The sequence below is a fragment of the Acartia tonsa genome, chromosome 1 (assembly GCF_053477335.1).
Source record: "Acartia tonsa isolate MP-2025a chromosome 1, ASM5347733v1, whole genome shotgun sequence".
Classification (NCBI taxonomy): Eukaryota; Metazoa; Arthropoda; class Copepoda; order Calanoida; family Acartiidae; genus Acartia; species Acartia tonsa.
Window position 1 is genome coordinate 51,414,824 of NC_137260.1, and position 21,402 is coordinate 51,436,225.

The 21,402-nt window shown below is 33.6% G+C and overlaps 3 protein-coding genes across 4 annotated transcripts in view; 1 reads left to right on the forward strand and 2 right to left on the reverse strand.

Moving 5' to 3' along the window:
- The window catches only part of LOC145330791 (ribosome biogenesis protein BOP1 homolog), a 92,232-nt gene extending 82,680 nt beyond the window's left edge, over positions 1–9,552 (forward strand). The window contains exons 13-17 of the mRNA XM_080175460.1: positions 5,608–6,024; positions 7,429–7,489; positions 8,031–8,160; positions 8,811–8,933; positions 9,381–9,552. Of these exons, the coding sequence (XP_080031586.1) occupies positions 5,608–6,024; positions 7,429–7,489; positions 8,031–8,160; positions 8,811–8,933; positions 9,381–9,477 (828 nt within the window). The 3' untranslated portion in view covers positions 9,478–9,552. The remainder of the gene's footprint in view (positions 1–5,607; positions 6,025–7,428; positions 7,490–8,030; positions 8,161–8,810; positions 8,934–9,380) is intronic.
- Positions 1–21,402, reverse strand: part of Ack-like (activated Cdc42 kinase-like) — a 178,206-nt gene that overhangs the window by 37,524 nt on the left and 119,280 nt on the right. The window lies entirely within an intron of this gene.
- The window catches only part of RhoGAP100F (Rho GTPase activating protein at 100F), a 50,873-nt gene continuing 40,321 nt past the window's right edge, over positions 10,851–21,402 (reverse strand). For both annotated transcript variants that reach the window (XM_080175439.1, XM_080175431.1), the window contains exons 16-20: positions 21,126–21,226; positions 20,264–20,383; positions 16,066–16,226; positions 15,279–15,408; positions 10,851–12,264 (exon numbers count right to left, since the gene is read on the reverse strand). In XM_080175439.1, the coding sequence (XP_080031565.1) occupies positions 12,179–12,264; positions 15,279–15,408; positions 16,066–16,226; positions 20,264–20,383; positions 21,126–21,226 (598 nt within the window). In that variant the 3' untranslated portion in view covers positions 10,851–12,178. The remainder of the gene's footprint in view (positions 12,265–15,278; positions 15,409–16,065; positions 16,227–20,263; positions 20,384–21,125; positions 21,227–21,402) is intronic.

A 21,402-nucleotide genomic window follows, 5' to 3' on the forward strand; every position in this document is an offset into this window, starting at 1 on the left:
TTTCTTAAAACCAAGCTTTAAGAGTCTGCTTTCAACCTTGCCATACCATTGTTTGCTGGCATCTTTCAAGCCATATAGGCACTTGTTCAGTAGCCATAAGAAACCATTCATGTTGGCTTCTTTGGGAGGTTTAACATAAACAATTCTATCAAGATCATTGCCTTGTAGGAAGGCTGAACGAATGTCAGTTGTTTGGATCATCCATCCTAAGGCTGTAGCTAGTGTTAACACAAGTCTTAGTGATGATTTGTGTAGTGTTGGCGAGTCTTTGGGAATATCCTCTGTTTCTTGGAAACCTCTAGCTGTCAACCTAGCTCTTGTTTCTGTGCCTTTTTCAGTAAGGACCCAGGTGGTTGTAATCCTTTCCTGACCTTTGTCTTCAACAACTTTGTATGTGTTGAATTCTTTCAGCTTTTCTAGCTCATTGTATTTAGCTTGCATACATTCATCAGATTTGTGCCTGTCTTGTGGGACTAGCACTGCCAGGAGTTCTTGGCTGATAGTGAGCATTATCTGATGCTCTTCGTTGATCCTCTTGAACTCTTGCTGAGCCATGTCAGTTGAGAATTTTTCTCCAGAGTCAAGTTCAACATTGTACCAAGTATTGCTGGCTTTACAGGTGGCTTTACCTGCTCTGTTCATGATTAGAGCTGGTTTCCATTCATCATTGATTTTTAGCAGCACTTTTTCTTGTGTTTTGAATACAAGAGTATTTGCTTGATTCTTGGCTTTGGCAGCTTTTGTTTTGCTTGCTTCTTTTCTCAGTGTTTGTGGTTGCTGGTCATTACTTGTAGTTGACTCATTTTGGGCCTCATGAAAGATTTCATGATCATCAGCTTGATTTAGAGTATCTTGATCAGCGTTGTTATCAGCTGCTGAGTGTTCAGCAGTTGGGTTTTGCTGATTTTCAGTGGTATCATTGTCCACTGAGACATCATTGTCAACTTCAACATTTTGGACAATGTTGTTTTGTCTTGTGATTCTGGCAGTGTCATTGGTGACAGCTTGATTGTTGCTGTCATCGTTGGGATTTAGTGCTTCCCTTTCAATGTCTGCTCCAGCAATCTCACCAGCTTCAATCTTCCTTCTAAGCTCTTCCTTGACAGGTAAGAGTCTGTTGGCGCTGACTCTTGTACAGTAGCCGCCGTGTCTGACCATGATAACTTTGTTATCTTGCCACATGACTTTACCTGGACCAAGCCATCTGTCATCCTTCTCACGGCGATAATATACATAGTCACCAGGATGATAAATGTGATCAACAGTTCTGATCTTTGATCTGAGAGCTAGTTTTAGCTTCTCACAGTTCTGTGCCTTTATAAAGGCTGCTTTAGCTGCTATCATAGCATTCATGTTTTCCTCAAACACTTGACAATGTGTGCGGACTTCTTGAGCTGTAGGAGGAGCCTCTAGAATATCAATCATGTGAGGTTTTCTTCCAAAAACAAGCTCATATGGAGAAAAGCCATATATGTTAGAAAGGATATTCTTGGCATAGCATGCCCAGGCTAAGCTGGTTTCTAGACCAAGTTCTGGATAGTCTCTCAGATTCTGCTCCAGAATAGTGTCAACAACATAGTGATGTTTCTCACCATATCCATTCTGCCAGGGACTTGAACTCCCTGTTGTGTGTATCTTAATATCAAGCTTGCTACACACCTCCATCATCATGGTGTTACTAAATTCTCCACCATTGTCAAACCAAAATTGTTTGGGCTTGCCAAAGATTCTGATCCAAAGCCTGATAATAGCTTTGATCACTACCTGTGGCTCCTTGGACGGGATTACAGTGCCTAGAGTGTATCTAGTAAAACAATCAACCATGTATAGTATGTATTTACCGTGGAATATTTTAAGATCCATAGCAACAATATCATTGAAATCATTAGCAGGATTCAATGCTACTGCTGGTCTGTCAGGGCTCCTTTTGCGCAGGAGGCAACCTTCACAACCATCTATAATCTTATCAATAATTGGTAAAAAGGAATCGTTGAATTGATCAGCGGATTTTAAAAAATCTATAAAAACCTTGCGGGGCCTGTGCCCTAGTTGCTTATGCAGCTTGTCAAGAAGTTTGTGTACTTTATCAATAGACTCTTCAGTCAAGTCTATATTCATACATTCGGCAAGTAGAATGGTGTCATCATTATCATTTTCACCAAGTAGGTTTACAATGAAATGTCCGGCCGATGTTGTGTTAACCTTGAGAGGTTTACCATTAGCAGTGGCAGTATCATTAGCCATGTCTAACGCAATACCTAACTGCTTCATGTGAGACTTGGAGAGTAGCAATGGAATATCACTTGGGATAATATCTACAGTGATTTCATGAATATCACCTGCAACTACAATTGGAATTGTATAAGCTTTTCCTGATTTTAAGGACTGATTATTACCAAATGTAAATTCCGTGCCGGTTGAGAAAGGACCTTTAATTTTCTTTTGTAAATGCTTAGGAATAGCCTTGAGATAAATTTGCATCCATTTATCCCCACTTACGGAACTTGTACAGCACGTATCAAGTGCAGCACAGTTAAGCGATTCTGCGGTGAATCTGCTTAATTCTGCTTTATCATTTGTAAAGAGAACTTTTTGTACATTGTCCTGAGCGTCTTCATATTCGTCGCTCTCCCCTTCCGTTACTGAGCCCCTGTCGGAAGTTTCCCCTTGCATCATGTATGCTTGCTGATCTCCCTTCCTTTTCTTGTAATAGGGACATTGTTTTTGTAAGTGTTTGTATGACCCACACTCTCTACATTTTAACACTCTCCCCATTTTATCTTTTGGGTTTTGATCACTATCATTTTTGTACTTTGAGTTATTATTATTATTATTGCTAGAATTGCCCTTATAGTTTTGAAAACCATTGGAATGATTATTATTATATCTATTGCTACTTGGATACGATTGTCCTTGCTTACCTTTGTATTGGTTTTTCTTTGCTTGCCAAGCAGCAAAGGCTTCTTCATGTTCTGTAAAGAAAGCTTCGTCCAGCGGCTGGGACTCAACCTTACCTTGGCCGCATACTTCACCTAATGAATTTGTGAGAACAAACATCATTCTTTCTTTTACCTTTTCATAGATCTCACTTTCATCACAGTCGTCCATGTATCCCTTGAGCATCTCGTACTGATGATTCTCAAGGGACGCACCGAGCAACAGGATGAAAGTCTTTTGTGTCTGATCTATGGCTACATTTTTATTTTTGCATTTATTACACGCGATGTCAAACTCCCTAATATACTCCGCAATCTTTTGACCAGATTTACGCCTAAAAAAATGTACCTTTGCAAAGGCCTCAATACTTTGTGATAATGGAGTTTTGCTTAAAATACTATCCAGGTATTTTATTACTTTATCATACCCCGACTCGTCATTAGCGAGTTCTGAGGGTCTATGCTTGGCAAATAATCCCTCTTGGATGTTATTTCCAAACGTTTTACTTTTATTTGGCAACCCTGTTACAAGATATGCACCGAGCTTTTTCTTTGGATGGTCTGTTGTGACTTTCCATAGCTCTACAACGTCTTTATATGCGTCATAACTGTCGAAGTCGTTCAATCTTGGAATCTCCAATCCTATCTTTAACTCTGTTGCCTGTGCCATTTTATCTCACCGTTAAGGCTTCGTTTGATTAAAGCAATATACACCACCTCCCTTTAAAATCCTTTACTTTGAATAGTATGATTTATGAAGGCTAAGCTTTATAGAACCAACCTTGCGCGGTTGTTAGTTTCCTATTTTCTTACACTATAGCTTTATAGAATCCACCTTGCAGGATTTTGATTCTTTACACTGCCTTGGAAGGCTAAATTTGCAATTATAAATGCTGTCCTGAGATGTGTACTACTTGTACTTATGTGTGTTGACTGCCAGTGGCCGTAGATCTCTTGTTTTTTGAAAAAAAAATTAAGCTACGCTCATGCTAGCATTGATAAAATTGGCCTAGGGCAATAAAACAGGTAACTTTAGTAATAGTACCTAATGACACGTGGCTTGTCTACACACACACGTACGATAGCTGTACACTCTCATTTTAATAGCTATACTGAAAATAGATTGTACAAATCAAACTTTAAAGCCTTAACTATTATGAACACTAAATATCTGCAATGATAACAAGGATCAATTGTTAAGTCATATATTTTCATAGACGAGGATAATTGACATGATCATATATTTAATATAAATTACAACAATAAAATGTGGGCTCTCGATATGGTAGAACCTCGTACCAGGACTCGCCATCTGTAATAATAAAGAAATCATTTTATAGGGAACTGATTTCTTGTCAAAACTTACCTCTTCCTTTATGTTAACTTTAAACAAGGATGACAACATCCATAAAAGCGAAGCACTGAAACGGTAGGACAAACGGACATTAACACCTGTATAGTGTCTGAACTGAATAATCATAATATAAAAGTATAAGAGTCGACGCAAAATTGTATGTAAATTTGTTGAAAAACTGCTTGATACAGGATAATGTTTATGGACATACTTACATTTTTAGGACTTGATTACAGAGTTGCTTCGCTTATAATATTGTTCTTTGTTGTCACAGGAATCAATTTACCAAAAATCAGATCAAACGAATAAGGGGGGGGGGGGGAAGTTTTGACACATTTGCGTAAACAGGGAGTATAGGCTTTATCTTTGGACTGAGAGGATAGGTTATTAGGGATAAAATCATTCTTATATGATGAATTTTCCCAAGTTTTAAGATTTTTTGGATAGGCCTCCAGGTTCCGGAGCTCCAGGCCTCCAGGTCCTCTCTATACAGGTAAAAATTAAAAAAATAATTTTTTTTTGAAGAGTTAGAAGTCAACCTATGAAACAAAATATGCATATTTTTGAATGTTATTCACATATTTGAAGAAAAAAATGCATATTTTGTTTCATAAGTTGACTTCTAAAACTCTTGAAAAAAAAATTTTTTTTTTCATTTTTACCTGTACAGAGAGGACCTGGAGGCCTGGAGCTCCGGAACCTGGAGGCCTATCCAAAAAATCTTAAAACTTGGAAAAATTCATCATATAAGAATGATTTTATCCCTAATAACCTATACTCTCAGTCCAAAGATAAAGCCTATACTCCCTGTTTACGCAAATGTGTCAAAACTTCCCCCCCCCTTAGTTCACATAAAAATTTGCTTTTAAAAAAGTAGAAAAATCAACATGTTTAAAATGGACGTACGGACATTCTGGTAATGATTATAGAGTTGCTACGCTTTCTAAATCGTACCTAACTACTACAGGAATCATCATGCAAAGTTTGAAATCGATAGGACAATTCTAACATGCCTAAATTAACGAATAAAAGCTATCTATCTCGGACGGACGGACGGACGTACGGACCGACCCTAATTATAGAAAAGCTTCGCTTTTAAAAAGATTGTCTAGAGTTCTTTTCAATAAGAAATACACATATTTAGTGAATATTATCGCTCTACTACTATTTTTAAGCTTTAAAACTCACACCTTTACGGATTTTTAGCGCAACCTACTCCTCCCTTTTTCTAGAAAAGGTTAGGATTCTTCTAGATTATTGTAATTTTATTAAATAATAGATTAATTAGGTATTCATTTTTAAATATCAATGTTTTAGGTACTTCTGATCAACACTGGAGTTGGCGACAAGGTTATCGTGGACCGTACCAATGAAATTCTTACCGAAGAGCCCGACAATACGGGCTACGTGCCACCAGTGCGTGTGGCCCAGGCCATCAAGTGGACCAACAAGAAGAAAGAGATGAAGGACTATCCAGCCGGCACCCTCATTGCAATTGAGCATTTCAAAGCAGTTTCTAAAGTGACCTGGCATGCAAAGGGTGATTACTTCGCGTCCCTTTGTCCAGAAGGAGACAATAAATCTGTGTTTATTCATCAGTTGTCCAAGTGGAGGACGCAGCTACCCTTCAACAAGGCTAAGGGCTTGGTACAGACCATCCTGTTCCATCCGATTAGACCTTTCTTGTTTGTGGCCACTCAGAGGAATGTTAGGGTTTATGATCTTGTGAAGCAGGTAAGTGTATTCTTTGTCAGAGAGAGAGGGGACAATGGGCTGTTTATTATACTAATCCCCAAATTGTCAATAATGTTTTCTTATTCGCGCGTTGGATTAACAAATTTGGGGACTTTATTAAAATTGATTGGTTGATTCATTGAGTGTTCAGGCACTTCAACCGCTAATTTTAATATACAGAAGGAGTAATTTTGTTTATTATCATTGGGGATGTACATCAATTTATCGGCCATTGTCTCATCCTTTTAGATCTCTGATTCTTTTTTATCCCCCATTCACATTTCAATAAATGATTATTCTATTAGAACAAAAATCTACATTGTCATATTGTTGCATTGCATATAGTGTTCTTTTGTAGGGATGAGATACAACCATTTAAATTGTTGAATACCTCTTCCCTTACTCCTGATTTGAGTCTTCGCACAATTTTGCATTTATCTTCTCTTCTCACTAATCCCTCCAGATAAAAATGCATCTTTTGAAGCGAGGCTTCACTGTAAAATTGTAATTATCAATCGGTCGCTAGTGCTTGTTGTTAACAACTTTCATAGCAAAATTAAGTTTTCCTCTGCGACAAACGGGTAGTTGCACGAAATGCATTTAAGCTTGAATTTAGTGAACCACATATTTTTTCCTAGTCAATAGTTTAAACTACATCTAATGGGTATATATTTGATAGAATTTAAAATTTTTACCACGTAGTTTAAAAAAAAAAAAAACTTGAAAATCACATTCTTGTGATGATATGCAATTTCTATAGCTGGCTTATTTTCACAATAACAGCATGATGACTATTATAGTGATGTCTAATTGTTTGTTATTAATCGTACTACAAAATTTTACATGTTTGATGTTTTACTTGTAAGTTATGCTTGATAAAATATTTCTGAAGATGAGATTTCTCCTTTTGTTTTCAAAGCTTTCCTGCAATAGAGCACACATATCCTTGTTTAACTATCAACCAGATTACGAGTGAAAATTACATGGAAAATACAAATTTACTTTTTGATGCACATTTTCATTTTGAAATTTACAAATTGTGCTTTGAAAATTTCAATGAATTATTCAATGAAAATGAATAAAATCTATAAAAGTAAATTGAAGTTAAGTTCAATTTAAGCATTAAGTCATTATGGTGCTAAATGATAAATATCGTATTATAGATTGATTAAATTAATTTGGGAGCTCTGTACAATACATATATGATGAGTTAGGGAAGGGAAGAACATAGCTTAAAACTATCCCCGACTAATTTTAAGTTTCTCGAAAATAAAGAACCCAATGGGTTAAGTAGTTACCTATTGAAATCTTCAGCTACAGACAAAACTCCTTACTCCTTTAGGTATATAATAGGGTACATAAAATATTGTAGTATAGATTCTAATTGCATCTTGTTATTTTAAGGAACTAGCAAAGAAATTGACGAGCACAGGAAAATGGATTTCCTCCATGGCTATACATCCAGGTATATAACAAATGACCAGACATTATTAATTATAGAGTAACAGCGCTTTTTATCTTGATGATATAGGTAACAGATCTATAGTATAGATGTATATACCTTCCACCCTCTTCTAATGACCTTTTCCGTCTGCTAACAAATTGTTTTTGCTACTTGGCTGTGTTAATATTCCCGACACCATTGGTTGAATTTCAAAACTCTGATTGTTAGTCCGCTTAAGGTCATTGGGATAGAGAAATACAACTATTTAACCCTTTCCCCCTCTTGTGCATTTATATATACTACGCACAGGACACCGGTCCTAATCGTCCCAGGAATGCTTATGGTTTTATGTTATCTAAATGGCCTATTACGCTTACATGCTTATACCCTATCGTTAATTTCCATACAAGAATCTAAGGATTGAAATCCAAATGACAATTTTAACAAATCCTAATGTACTTTCTGCTCTACTCTTTATTCATGTTTAAACCTACTAATCCCCACTTTAACTGTGAATATTCCCCTGTCTATCATTGTATTATTTATTATGATTATTGCTTAGGTGGAGACAACGTGTTGGTTGGTACGTACGACAAGAAGGTCAACTGGTTCGACATGGACTTGTCCAGCAGTGCTTACAAGAATCTGCGTTTCCATTATGATGCCGTCAGATCTGTGGATTTCCACAAAAGGTGAAAAGATCTTATTATTTGTGCAACTATAAGGCAACGGCAGATTTTATGGGTACACTAATTTAGGCTATTAGACTGGATTGTGTTAAGGATGTGCGCGAAGCGCAACAAATCTTTTTTACAACTCCTTAACATTGGAGATTGTTCGTATATTGGGGGAATTGAATAGATGCATCATGACGTTTGGAGGGCGAAAATTTAAATAAAATACATTTTTATAGATATATTATATCAGATGGATGGGACACTAGCCCCCAAAGTTTTACAATTATGTTTTCTTATTCGTTGGCTGAACAACATTGGGGTTTTTTATTGCTTGTTCGAGTGTCCATACATTTCAAACACCAATTGCAATATACGGTAATTTTGAGTATCATGTACAACAATTTATCGGCCATTGTCTTATCCCTTTAGATTCCTGATAGTTAAAATCAATTTAAAGAGAGAAACAAATGTTAAGTTACGTATTTTTAGGCAGCTTATGCAAATAACGAAATTAATTCGGGAGAAAAAATCACGAAACCTATACTAATAGTTAGCTGTCGTTGGTGGGTCAACACTTAGTAGAATTGAAAACCTTTACATCTGCCCTCTAAATATTATTTTATATTTATTTCGCCAGTTTTTTACACCTTAATCCTGATGTTTAGGTATCCCTTGTTTGCCTCAGCTGGTGACGACAACGCTATCACAGTGAGCCACGGCATGGTTTACTCGGACCTGCTCCTCAACCCCCTGATTGTCCCGGTTAAGAAGCTGACTGGCCACACTAAGTAAGTGTTTTGTTCCTGTGTATTTATTTTGAAGCGGGTTTTTCTGTTATGTCTTTTTTTTCAAAAAGGCATCTAGTGTTCACTTCTTCCACATATTAAAAAAAGTCCATGCTTTTTCGTCATTTGTATGACCTTTGGGACATCTATAGCGATGGTCCCAAAAATGTTTGTCTGTCCATCTGCAAGTTTTTATGTTAGTTACACTTATAAATACCTATACCTACTAGAAATGGATAAGTTATTAAATCTTGCAATGATTGAATATATTTCTATCTATTAGTTCTAAATGACATTTCCCCTCAATGAACCATGTCGATCTTAGCGTTCTTCCCCTTATTTAAAAAAATCGAAAATAAGTGGGATGGGGTGGAGTTTTTGAATTTATTTCAAATAAGGTGGGGATGGTATATGCTTGATTTAAGTTATTTCTCATTCTAATTTGTTAAGGTACGATGATTTTGGTGTGCAGTGTCTTCAATGGCACCCCACACAACCCTGGCTTCTCTCCTCGGCGGCTGACGGCTACATCAAGCTTTGGACATAATTTATTCTTGTCATCATTTCATCCTGTCCATATCTACCTGTTTTATTTTTTTTGTTAAATAAATTTCATCCGAAATTGATGAATTATTTTTTTAGTAGCGAGACTACCCTACAAATCAAATCAAAATAATTAAAATAATAATCAAATTAAAAAGGGAAACGTTAATTTCTTTAGTGATTTTCAAAACAGAGGCCTGATTTTTGGTTGACGATCGGAATCCCCATATAAATAACTTAAGCCAACAAGCGGAAAAAATCTAAAATGATATTTGGGGGGCAGATGTAAAGGTCGGCAATTCTTCAATGTGTTTCCACCCAACGACAGCTGAAATTACGTACTTACAGGTTTCGTGGTTTTTTCCCCAATTATTATCGCTGTTGGTATAAGCTGCATGTTAACAAAAGAACATTGTTATTTTGTTTAAAATCTGTATTTCAATTAAATCGTTCTAGTTGTAACATTGATAATGCAGCGCAACTTGAAGCAAATTCAGTTTAAATAAATATTTGATTTTTTTTATTATTCAAACTAAACTTGGTCATATTGCTAAATAAGATTTACAAAAGTGGTCCTAAAGATCATAGAAAAAGGCTTTTTACAGAGTTGTTGGCTTTTAATACAAGTTATTGTTAATTTTCTGTTTATAAAATGTTCTAAATGGACCTTTCATTTTGGGAGGAGGTAATATTTTTTTTAACCAAAGAAAGTTTTATACAAGATAATTAAAAAATTCCCCTGTTTTGTAAGAAATAATTTACTTTTAGGAATATACTTAAAAAATACTTTTTCCTACTAGGATATATGAAAGTGGATAATTAGGAAAGTTTGAAGATTTCATGGGCTATAAAAATTGAATAAGAAGAAAGGTGTTTTTCAGCAACTTTGTGGCAAAAATTACTTATTTTACTTACTTTTTATACAGTCCCATTGATGATAAACAAAACTACCTCTCCTGTAGATAAGAATTATGAATTGTACAGCTTAGGAACTAGTCAAAATTCAATAAAAGTTTTCGAGCCAATGAATGTTATAACATTAAGATTGTAAGCAGTTAACGAAAAACTACCTTTCTTCAATTCTTAACCCGAATTTGTTTTTAACATCAAATTGTACGAAATAATAACTGAAGGAGGGTTTTCAGAGATAATAAAGGTGAAATCATCAAATTAAATAAGGGTTTCAAGCTTATAAGTCTCCAGGGACAAGAAAATGGAGAATGTATTGATCTTATCCAGACTATCCTTATTGAAAAATGAAAAAGAAGGCTTATATAAATCTATTTCAAAAACTAATCAAATGCTTTATTTATATCAAAGTGTCAATTATTACTAACTATGGTGTGTTAAATTTTTGTTACTTTGCAATAAAAAAAGAATTTTTAAATAAATATTTTTAGATAAGCCTTATTTCACAGAACTTAGGTTCAGGAAAGTTAGATTATCTACCATTGGCCCATTCCTCACTTTACTTTGATAGACATGATAGTTTTGAAACTAAGATTTCACTTTTTATATCCTTGAAATATATTTCTATTAATTACCAGGGCTTAAGGGGGGGAATGGGGTGGGGCGGGTGTGGTTGGTTGTATAAAATGTACTAGAGTTGGCACTGTGTGTACTGGTCTGTACAATTACATTGTCAGTTTTTTTACTTTATTAAGTGGGGACGTTATTTGTATTACATTTTCTTAAAGCAAAATTAAAGTTTGATTGGATTTGATTCTACTAAGACTTTTTTTTTATTTTTACCTTTTGATTTTTAAAATGTGTGTTTTTTTGGCCGTTTTTTTGTGTTATAGTTTGATTGTCAAAGTATGTGCGCTTTGTAGAATTTAAATTGTAAATCCACTTTCCTTAACTTAAATATTATATATAACCAATTAGAAAAGAACTAAATCCATACTAAGGATATGATTCAAGTCGAGTTATATCACTGAAATTTTGTATTAAAAAGTAAAAATAAAAAAGATTGTAGATATAATCAAATCCGGCCTCGTTATATTAACTATTAATTTGATCAATAAAAGATTAATTTGAGTGTATAGAATTGGGAACAAAATTGTTACAAAATTAACAGAGATATTTATCCACTTAGCTGTGCCCCAAAAATATACACTCAATTAGGTTCAGCAAAAAAGCTTTCTTGCAATATTATCATAATTATATATTTATACAAAAAGCCGTTATTGTAGAAAAAGGTTCTTTTATTGGAAACGCGATTGTAAAATGTTTTTTTTTAGTTAAGACATATAACTGAATGCTCAGCCTTTATATATTTTTGATAATTATCATTTTAATTATTATATATGTACATCTAAATTTGTAAAATATTAATAACAAGTGAACGACGTGAATGTGTGTTTAATTTTGTGTCTAAAAGTGCGTAGAAAGAAAAAGAAGAAATATATAAAATTACCGTGAAAACCGCTAAAAAAATGCTACAAGAATTAAAAGTAGTGAAAAAAGAATGATATGATTAACACATTTTTGTGTAATATCAAGGACATAATTATTTTTCTAGAGACTTTTATATCATCTTAGAGATATCTTATTTCATTTCAAGAGAACTCTGATTTTCAAAAAAAAATTTGTCCAAGATATATTTTTACAAGCATTTTTTAGTTTTAGTTTTAGTAGATAATTATACTTATTATATAATATATAAATTGATATGGTTAAATTAACTAAAGATCAACATTGATTCATAGGTTTTCTTGACTTTTTGGCCAGATTTCAATAAGATATTTGAGTATTTGTAGCTGTTGAACTATACCAGGCTCCTCATGGTCTGAAAAAAATAAGTTTAAATTTAACAAAATATTTGGATCATGTAAAGGAAATGAAGTCATTACTAAAAATGACAGAAATTGCCTTACTAGGGTATAGGGAGGCTTTTCCATTCCTTTTCCTTACAATTTCTCAATTGTAATTAATCCTTATATAAAAGTAAAAGCATGTTCATGTGTGTGTGTGTGTGTGGGTGTAACAAAGGATCTCACTAATCGGTAAACCCATATGGTTCTCTTTTACAGTGAAGTTTCTCATATATCCAGGGAAAGTATATATGACTTTTTTAGGGAGTCATGATACTATCTATAATAAATAATACTTTTGTTTATAATTTTTAGAATATTTTACTTTTAAAAGCTAAACAAATGTGTGTAGATGTATTACCTAAAATAAGGAATGGCCTGGTTAGTAAGAACCAGGGGTAAATAGGGATAGGTAAATTGAAAATGATATTATTTTGTAGATTATTATATACCAAAACACCATGTTTAATATAAAAAAGTCTAATTAAAACTAAGTTAGAAATATGTCTAAAATAACCTTTAAATAATCACTTTGTTTAAGACCAATGTAATGGTTGCAGAGACAGTTTTAACATTATAAATTAGGGACTATTAACTATGGTAATCCCGTACCTCTGTAAGGCTTCCCTACAAATAAGGACTCAATCGGTTCAGTAGTTATTGAAATCTTAAGCTACAGACAAAAAAATTTACTATCATAAATAATCACTTGAACTTTACATCCCTGATAAGCAGAGTACAAGGAATGTCTGCAACTAATTGTCAGAATCTGGGCTTGGCCATCAGACCATGTCAGATTAGACATGTTTAATTTAATTATAATTCCAAGTCTTAGGATATGAAAATTAGAGTAGGATATAAGTTTATCCTCTAATATAAAGTAGTAGGGTTATTTTAATTGGTAGAAAAAAATCAGTAAAAATTTGAGTGATTGTGTTCTATTTCCTAAAGAAGCTCACTGTTGGTCCTGTGATGGTATAATTAAGGAGTGGATGACGATCCTGCAACAAAAAAATGAACTATCCCCCATCCCCCATACAAAAAATATCTTTTCTTCAAGTAGTAGGACTCCTAAACGCTAGGGGCGAAGCCACTGTCTATTATGACAGAAATGATTTTATGGTATAAAGATGAAAAATAGAAGGCAATGCAAAGTTAATTCTATTATGTGCTTGCTTTTAAAATTGGATAATTACATGCTAGAAAGAAGAACAAAATTTTAACATTTTAACAAATTTTATCTTAATAAACATGTAAGAAAATATTTTTCAAGTGTGCTTAACAAAGATTTTAATATTTGTTATATTTGCAACTTTACTAGCGCCTACTTCACTTAAATTTTAATTTCTGAATATTTCAAATTAAATCTAAAAAATATTTTAAATTGTTAAAAATATCATAAAAAACTTTACTTGAAAGTCTATAGGTATAAAAAATGTGTTCTGCGTACTGTGTAGCTATTGATTTGAAGAGTTGGCAAAAATTTTTTTTTTGCAAGAATCGTTTTAAGTGGTTCTCTCCTCAATTGTTAGTTAGTTCCGTGTTTCATATTGAATTTATCAAAGTAAAATTGCATAATTTTAAAATTTATGAATACAAAGTAGAACGATGTCTGTCTGTCCGTCTGAAGCTTAAGATCTCAGTAATCACTGAAACGATTGGGCTCTACTTTTTTAGGGAATATACCCACTGGTCCTGTGATGTTTTAAGCTATTTTCTTGGGGGGGGGGGGGGGGGGGGACACCCCCAATCTCCCCAAAAACAAAAAAATCCTCCCCATTTTTTTTGTTTATGGGGAAGTTAGTTCACATCAAACTACTGGCAGCACCAGTAGTACTTATTTTTTTTTCTTTTTTTAATTACCTCTTGGGCAAAGTCCCTAGAGGCTACGGGCGAATCCGCTAGTATATTATAAAGCTCTATTTTAAAAAGGTAAACTAAGTGTGCTAGACTGTAAGGTCTTTTGGAATGTGGTTTTTTGGAAGGTGGATTGGAAATGGGTTTGTTTTCAGAAAAGACCAAAGCTTCTATAACTGGACGTATGATACGTCATAATTGAAAAACCGGCCTTGTTTGGATCGCGGCCATAACAGGAAGGTTTGTAGAGGTGGGAATGTCCTGTGGTCAACTAACAAATTGAAGGAATCAGCCTCCTGATCTATATGTTCTGCTGGCCACAAAGATGCAAAACTTTTCATAGTTAATTTAAATTTCTTTGTACTCTGCAATTTTCAACATTTACCAAGTTTTCATAGCCGAGCAGGAATGCAAAATTTTGATGACCAACAGTTAATTTGCATTATCTGTACATTTTGTTCATAAACACTCCAAAATAAAAAGCTGTTACATCTTAAAAATCCTTCTATAAAAATAACAGGATGTCTAAGTATCTGTCTGTCTAAGGCGTAGCCGCTAGTGTATTCTATCAATGTATATTATCTTATTCTTAGTACACAATGTACGTACAATTTTGTAAGTTATAAGCTTTGGTCATCAAATTCAGCCATTTTCTTTTCTCTCCCTATCTTTACTTTAATGTGATAGTATTATATATGTATGATATTTTAGACATAATTCTATTTAGACATTCTTATGAATATGCATAAAGAATACTTTTAAAAAATTTACTGCATGTACCTATTTCTTTTTCTATATTTATTCTTAATTAATTTGTTTGATTTTGAGTTAATCGACGTTTATTTGGGATGCTGACACTTCTACGACTAGCAAAAGTATTACCACTGTGTTTTTGACACATAGTTAGTGTGTTTTTGTCAGTTTCGTTTTTTCTGTATTTTTGCAATATTCTATTACCTTATGTCAAAATTACACCTTTACCACAGTCTTACTGTCATTTTCACACCCATGAAATTCAAAGAATATGTCAAATTCTCAGTTTTCATGGTTCTTTTTGTTCGAAATAGACGTTTAAATTGATGCCAAATTTTGCATAACTTAGATTGAAAAGCAAATATTGTAATTATCTCACCTAGAGTATCACTGGTATCAAGCATGAGTACTGGTGCAAAGCAGATAGCTAGGTTGTGGGGATTCATCTTGTTCCGGGCAGACTGGCTACTCACACCAGACAGGTGATCCAGAATTTGAATCAGGCAGTTCTAGATTAATAATACAAATATTAGTTATAAAATTAGTCACTTGGTGGCATATGAATAGGACTTGCTACTCACACCAGACAGGTGATCCAGAATTTGAATCAGGCAGTTCTAGATTAATAATCCAAATATTAGTTATAAAATTAATCGCTAGGTGGCATATTAATAGGACTAATGCAAATATTACTTTAAAAATTTTTCACTAGGTGGCATTTGAATATGACTGGCTACTCACACCAGTCAAGTGATCCAGAATTTGAATTAGGCCGTTCTAGATTAATGATGCAAATGTTAGATTTAAAATTAGTCACTGGTGACATATGAAAAGGACTGGCTACTCACAGGTGATCTAGAATTTAAATGGCAATGTTAGAAACAAAGTATGCTACGAGGTTCCTTAGAAGATGACAGACAGGCCAGTAGACCGAGAATGTATAAAGGATAATAAAGTGAAATGGCAAAAAAACCAAAAAATCAGCTGTTTTTAACTTTTTATTGTTGTTAGCAAAGTAAATCATGGCTTAAATACGAATGTATATTACAAGAAACGACATTATTTGATTCAAGTTGCTTAATTAACACATCATTCGAATTTTGATGATCATAGCAACACCGAAAATATGTTCAATAATCAAGCAAAAATTATTCTCTATATGTTACCTTATTAGATTTGGGAAGACAGTCTAGAATTGAGAGAACTAGCTTAGCATTACCATCCGGATCATCAGGTATAAATACTCCCAGAGCATCAACCAACATTTGGAATAGGCACGATGAGAACACAGGTTCAGGTAGCTCCCGCAAATACTCTTTCAATAAACCTAAATAGACAAAAGGGATAATCTCACAAAACGCCTATTTCAAAACACACCAATCTTGAAAAATGCCTAGCATATAAAATATATTTATAAAAATAAAGTTAAAATTAAAGGGGTCTTCTTTAAACCTATCCAAAAATTAAAAAAATAATTTACATATATTATGGGAGTAATTTTAAAATTTCACCTCGCCTCTAGGGGCTTATCATAATTATAATTACAGTGAACTGAACATATTTATATCTATGTACATATTGTATGATATATCAACATAAAGGTTTAAATCATTAAACATTTTTAAAAAGCGTACGACTTTATTTTGTTTTTTCAAAAAATTTACTAATTGGTTTTTTCCCACAAGTAAAAAAACTTACAAAACCAGTTATGAATGGACGTACAGACAAAGTAAGTTATAAGTAGCCTCGTTACTAAAAATCAGATAAAATAATTAATAATTTTTTTTTAAATAACAATAAAAAATTTAAATTATCTATTTAAATTTTAAAATGTTGAATATATTGTTAAAGAAACTAGGATCATTGATATTCAACAAGATGATATTTCTTTTATTTCCTTGTCCATACATTTTTACACAGTATGATCCAATAAGAATTTCTTGTCAAACAATGCCAAGGTACAAAAATAAGAAAGTAAAGTAAAAATCAAAGCAAATAATATATAAAAATATAAAGAAATGTTTTTAGAAAAGTTTTTAGTTTCTTCAGGAAGTTCGTGAATTTTTCTTAAAATAATTTTTTATTATATACATAAATAAAAATCTTTATATGCAAAATAATTTTTGCATTAAACATTTCCCTGTGTTTAAATTATTTAGTTTTGTACATAAGGTGACGAAGCTAAAGGTACCTATAAAAAATTGTGTTCGTCATAAAATACAAATGACCAATGATAGGCCAGTTTATATTTTAATAGAAAAATGGTAAAATATATACTTGCCTATCATTAGTCATTTGTATTGTATGACGAACACAGTAATAGTGTCTGACTGATTATGACGTAACAAAAAAAAATTAGCCAATGAGAGACCGTTATTGACCAATGGTAAAATTTATAGTGGACTCTCATTGGCTAATTTTTTTTGTTACGTCATAATCAGTCAGACATTATTACTGTGTTCTTGTATGACGTCATTTTTTATAGGCACTGTAAGCTTGTTCACAGAAGGTTTTTTCTTCATATCTCTTCAATATTTAGGCCATAAAAAAAACTTTTCAAGCACAAAATATTTCATTCTATACTTTGTGGTTCATACTGTAAAGAATATACAGGGTGCGCCACATAAAACCGGACTTTTTTTAAACGGTCATAGCGTCAAAACTTCTTGACCAATCAGGACGTTTGACCCCACTATAAAAAGCTTAGGTAATGACCTTTAAGCACAAAAAAATTTTTGGACGAAAATGGGCTCGTACTCCGAGCTGGCCGCACTTATGTTCAACAAGGCAGATTCGAAATGCGCTGGTTTTATAATCTAGATTCTCGACTAGGGCCTACTAAATCGGACCTCAGCCCATCTGTAGATGAGGTAGAGTTATGCAACTTGCTGGGGATACTGTTAGATACATAAGTAAGACACTAGAAAAGACTAGAGGTCTCTATCTAAAATGGCTTGGCTGTAGTACTCCGGCAAAGTGAAACGTGGCAGATTTAGAGATGTCAAAAACGTCAAAAATCGTGTAAAATCGTGAAAATTTCTCGGTTCTCGACGTTAAAGACCCATATGAAACTCATTTTAGACTATGGGTTGCGCTGACAACCCTAGCTGAATCTTCATGCCATTTCCAAAAAGGTATAGAAGGTCGTTCTAGCTCAACTGTGGTCCAAATAAAGGCCTCCGTGTCAAAGGGTAGCTTGAAAGTTGGGTGAATATGGATCCTGCGGTTACTCACAATCCTAAGGAAATGTGGCCTTCCAGCAGCCCGATCTTATTTCAATGGACTTTTGGGCCTGGAGCTACTTTGAAGCATGCACCAATAGACGTGCTCATACCACAAAGACCTCCCTCATTGCCACTATCAAGGAGAACTTCGCCAGCTTGGACAGGTACATTTTGACCTGGGACTGCCGGCGGTTGAGGAGGCGGGTAGTGGCGGTGATTGATGCTGGCGGCGATTTTATTCAATGATCTAATAGTCATATACCTAGTTTGCTTCCCATTTTTTAAAATTTTATAAAATCTTTAAAATTGACGATTTTATGTTAATTTGTTTACAATTTAGAAAAAGTCCGGTTTTATGTGGCGCACCCTGTACTTAAAATGTACATATATGTTGTGTATCAATTCAACCTGAAAAAAATACAACAAACTCAACTTTTCTTTTTACAAAGTATTCAAAACCATTCTTTTGAATAATATTAAAGAACAGACATTCAACAACATGTATCTTATTTGCTTGTCTATATTTTCAAAGCTTTTATACAATTTAGGTTGGTCCGTCCTTAGATTTGCAGCTTAAAGATCTATAAATTAATTTAGACATGTCCAATATATTTTAAGTATGCATGATGATTTCGTTAATAATTATAGATTACAATGCATAGCAATTTTAAATCATTACCAAAAAGTTCATAAGTCTATTTCAAACAGGTTGATTTCTCAGCCTTTATTAACATGTATATCCGACTGTATGATAAATTGAGCGTCGCTATGGCTGTTTTCATACTTGCTTTAACAACATTAAACAATACAAATATTGTTATTTTAATACAATAAAGCATTTCTTTTACATAAAATTGATAATGTAAATACTCAATAAAAACATATGTTTTATACAAGTGATACAAAAACATTCATGAAGTTGTATAAAAAAAGTTATGGATAAGTTTCCCGACTAAGACATGAAATATAAGATCAATACTTATATTACTTTACACAATTTTCTTTTTTCTTTTTATATTTTATTATTATTATTATTAATATTCTGTGTTGAACGGAGTGGAGGTATTTCTGAGGTATTTTATTATTTACCTTTCCAGTTTTCATGGCGCCTACATTAGTTTTTTTTATCAAAGTTTTAATTTAAAGTTTTTTGGTTATTTACAACAAATTCGTTTTTTTTAACTTTACACTTTTTAACCTTAAAATCAAAGATTAAAATAGATCAAGACCAGGTAGCTTTTTTTTCTTATACATCTTACAGTAAAAATGAGCAGAAAACAAGAAGTCTCTAAGTAAAAAATTGTGGCCACAGGAGCCTTTTAAAGATTTCTGGAGACCTGGAGGATCAGGGTCTGCAGGATCATACCTGGAACCTGAAATTGATTTGAACACCTGTATTTAATATGAGGATGTACTACTAGAGGATATTTTAGTATTTTGGTAAGATAAAATGCTTTGTTTAAGTCAAAAAATATTTTTGATCTTTACCTGGATGACCCTGCCAGGTTTGCTGGCATCCTGTGCCCGCCAGGATGGAGATATTCAAAAAATTCCAACTCTCAGTTATGTGTCATACCCAAACTTAAAAAGTCAAGCAGTTTGGGCTCTTTATCTTTCACACACAGAAAATGAGATAGAAAAAACCGGATGGGGGGGCGTTCAACGCCCCCCCCCCCCCCCCCCGACCGTTAAGGGTTAAATATGACCGTAAAAACGATCATTAATCTATTTGTTAAAAGTATTGCTGATTTCGTTTGTTTGATTATTACTTTAGGTCAGATTAGGTTGGGTTATATTGGGTACTGGGTACCCTTCCCTATTTTCAATTTATTTAAAAAACAAGGAAGGGGGCTTTTAGTGCTCGACTGGCACTTTGTGGAAAAGCACCTTCGGTGGTTGTTTTTCCTGAAAATTTTTTTTGCTATGATGAATTGAAAAAATGGAGGGTGGGTAGTTTTTCCGTTTGTTTCTTTGGTACTTTAGGCCAAGTTAAGTCAGGTTTTATTTTACTTGGTTGCCTGTATTCTGACGTTAAAGACCCCGCAGGGTTAGGGATCTTTTGGTCATTTAAGACAAAAAAGTCATGGAGGAAATTTTCGTAGCGTAACTGTTCAATAAACACTTTCTTTTCTAAACTTACTTGTAATAACATTAATATCTGGCACATTTTCAGAACTGAGGTCAACAGTCTCCGGATCCTCCTCGAATGCCTCCCGGAGCAAACTTTTCTTCGTCTCGGAGCCACATAATCGATATAAACCTAAAAATGGCAACGTTAAAATAAGAAATAGATAAGTATCTTAAAAATAAACGCTTTACAAACGTACAAAAAAAACGTACGTTCATTGATCAGAAAAATCTTTACAATGAAATAATCTTTCAATCTTTAATAGCAACTGAGGAAAACATTTCAGATAAACAATCGTACATACAGACATTTCAGAGTAGCTTTGTAAAAATAAAAACCTGAATGGAATACTACACAATATATCAAAGAGAGAGGGGGCAATTGGCTGTTAATTACACTAGTCCCCAAAGTTTTCTTATTCGTTGGGAACTTTGGGGACTTAAGTGATTTTTTATTGATTGGTTTATTAAGTTGAGTGTTCAAACGTTTCAACCACAATCTTACGCTACAGACGAGGTAATTTTGTGTATCATCATTGGGGATGTACATTAATTTATCTGCCAGTGTCTTATCCCTGTTATATCCCTGCAATGTATACTTTGTCTGTGAGAGAATAGTTATTTCTTTCATCGTATTATAAACCGCTTTCCGCGGATATAGAATGTACAATTATAAGATTAAAACTAGTTTTTTAGCCCCGAGTTGCCGAAGGCACTGACTAAAAAAACTGGTTTTAATCTTATGATTGTACATTTTTATATTCGTAGAAAGCTGGATATAATACGATGCTAGACATAGTTTTTTCGTATGGATAAGAACCGGTTCCTATCCACCGGATTCGAATGAATACGAGAAATTAAGATAAATGACTAACCTATGATATCCAAGCCACGCTTTTCAATTTCCAATATTGATCTCCTGACTATCAAAGGAACAAGGAAACCAGAATTTTCTCTTTCCAGTACACAGTCAAGGCTAAAATACATACATAAACTTAATCTATTTTAATCTGTTTGTAAAAATAGATATTTTTCCAGTATGGCTTTGAAACCGATTAATATCCGCTTGATTAGAACTGGTGTTCACGTGTAGCATCATATTACCGACTATTTTCCACGAACAGTAAGATTAATACCAATACGATTAATCTT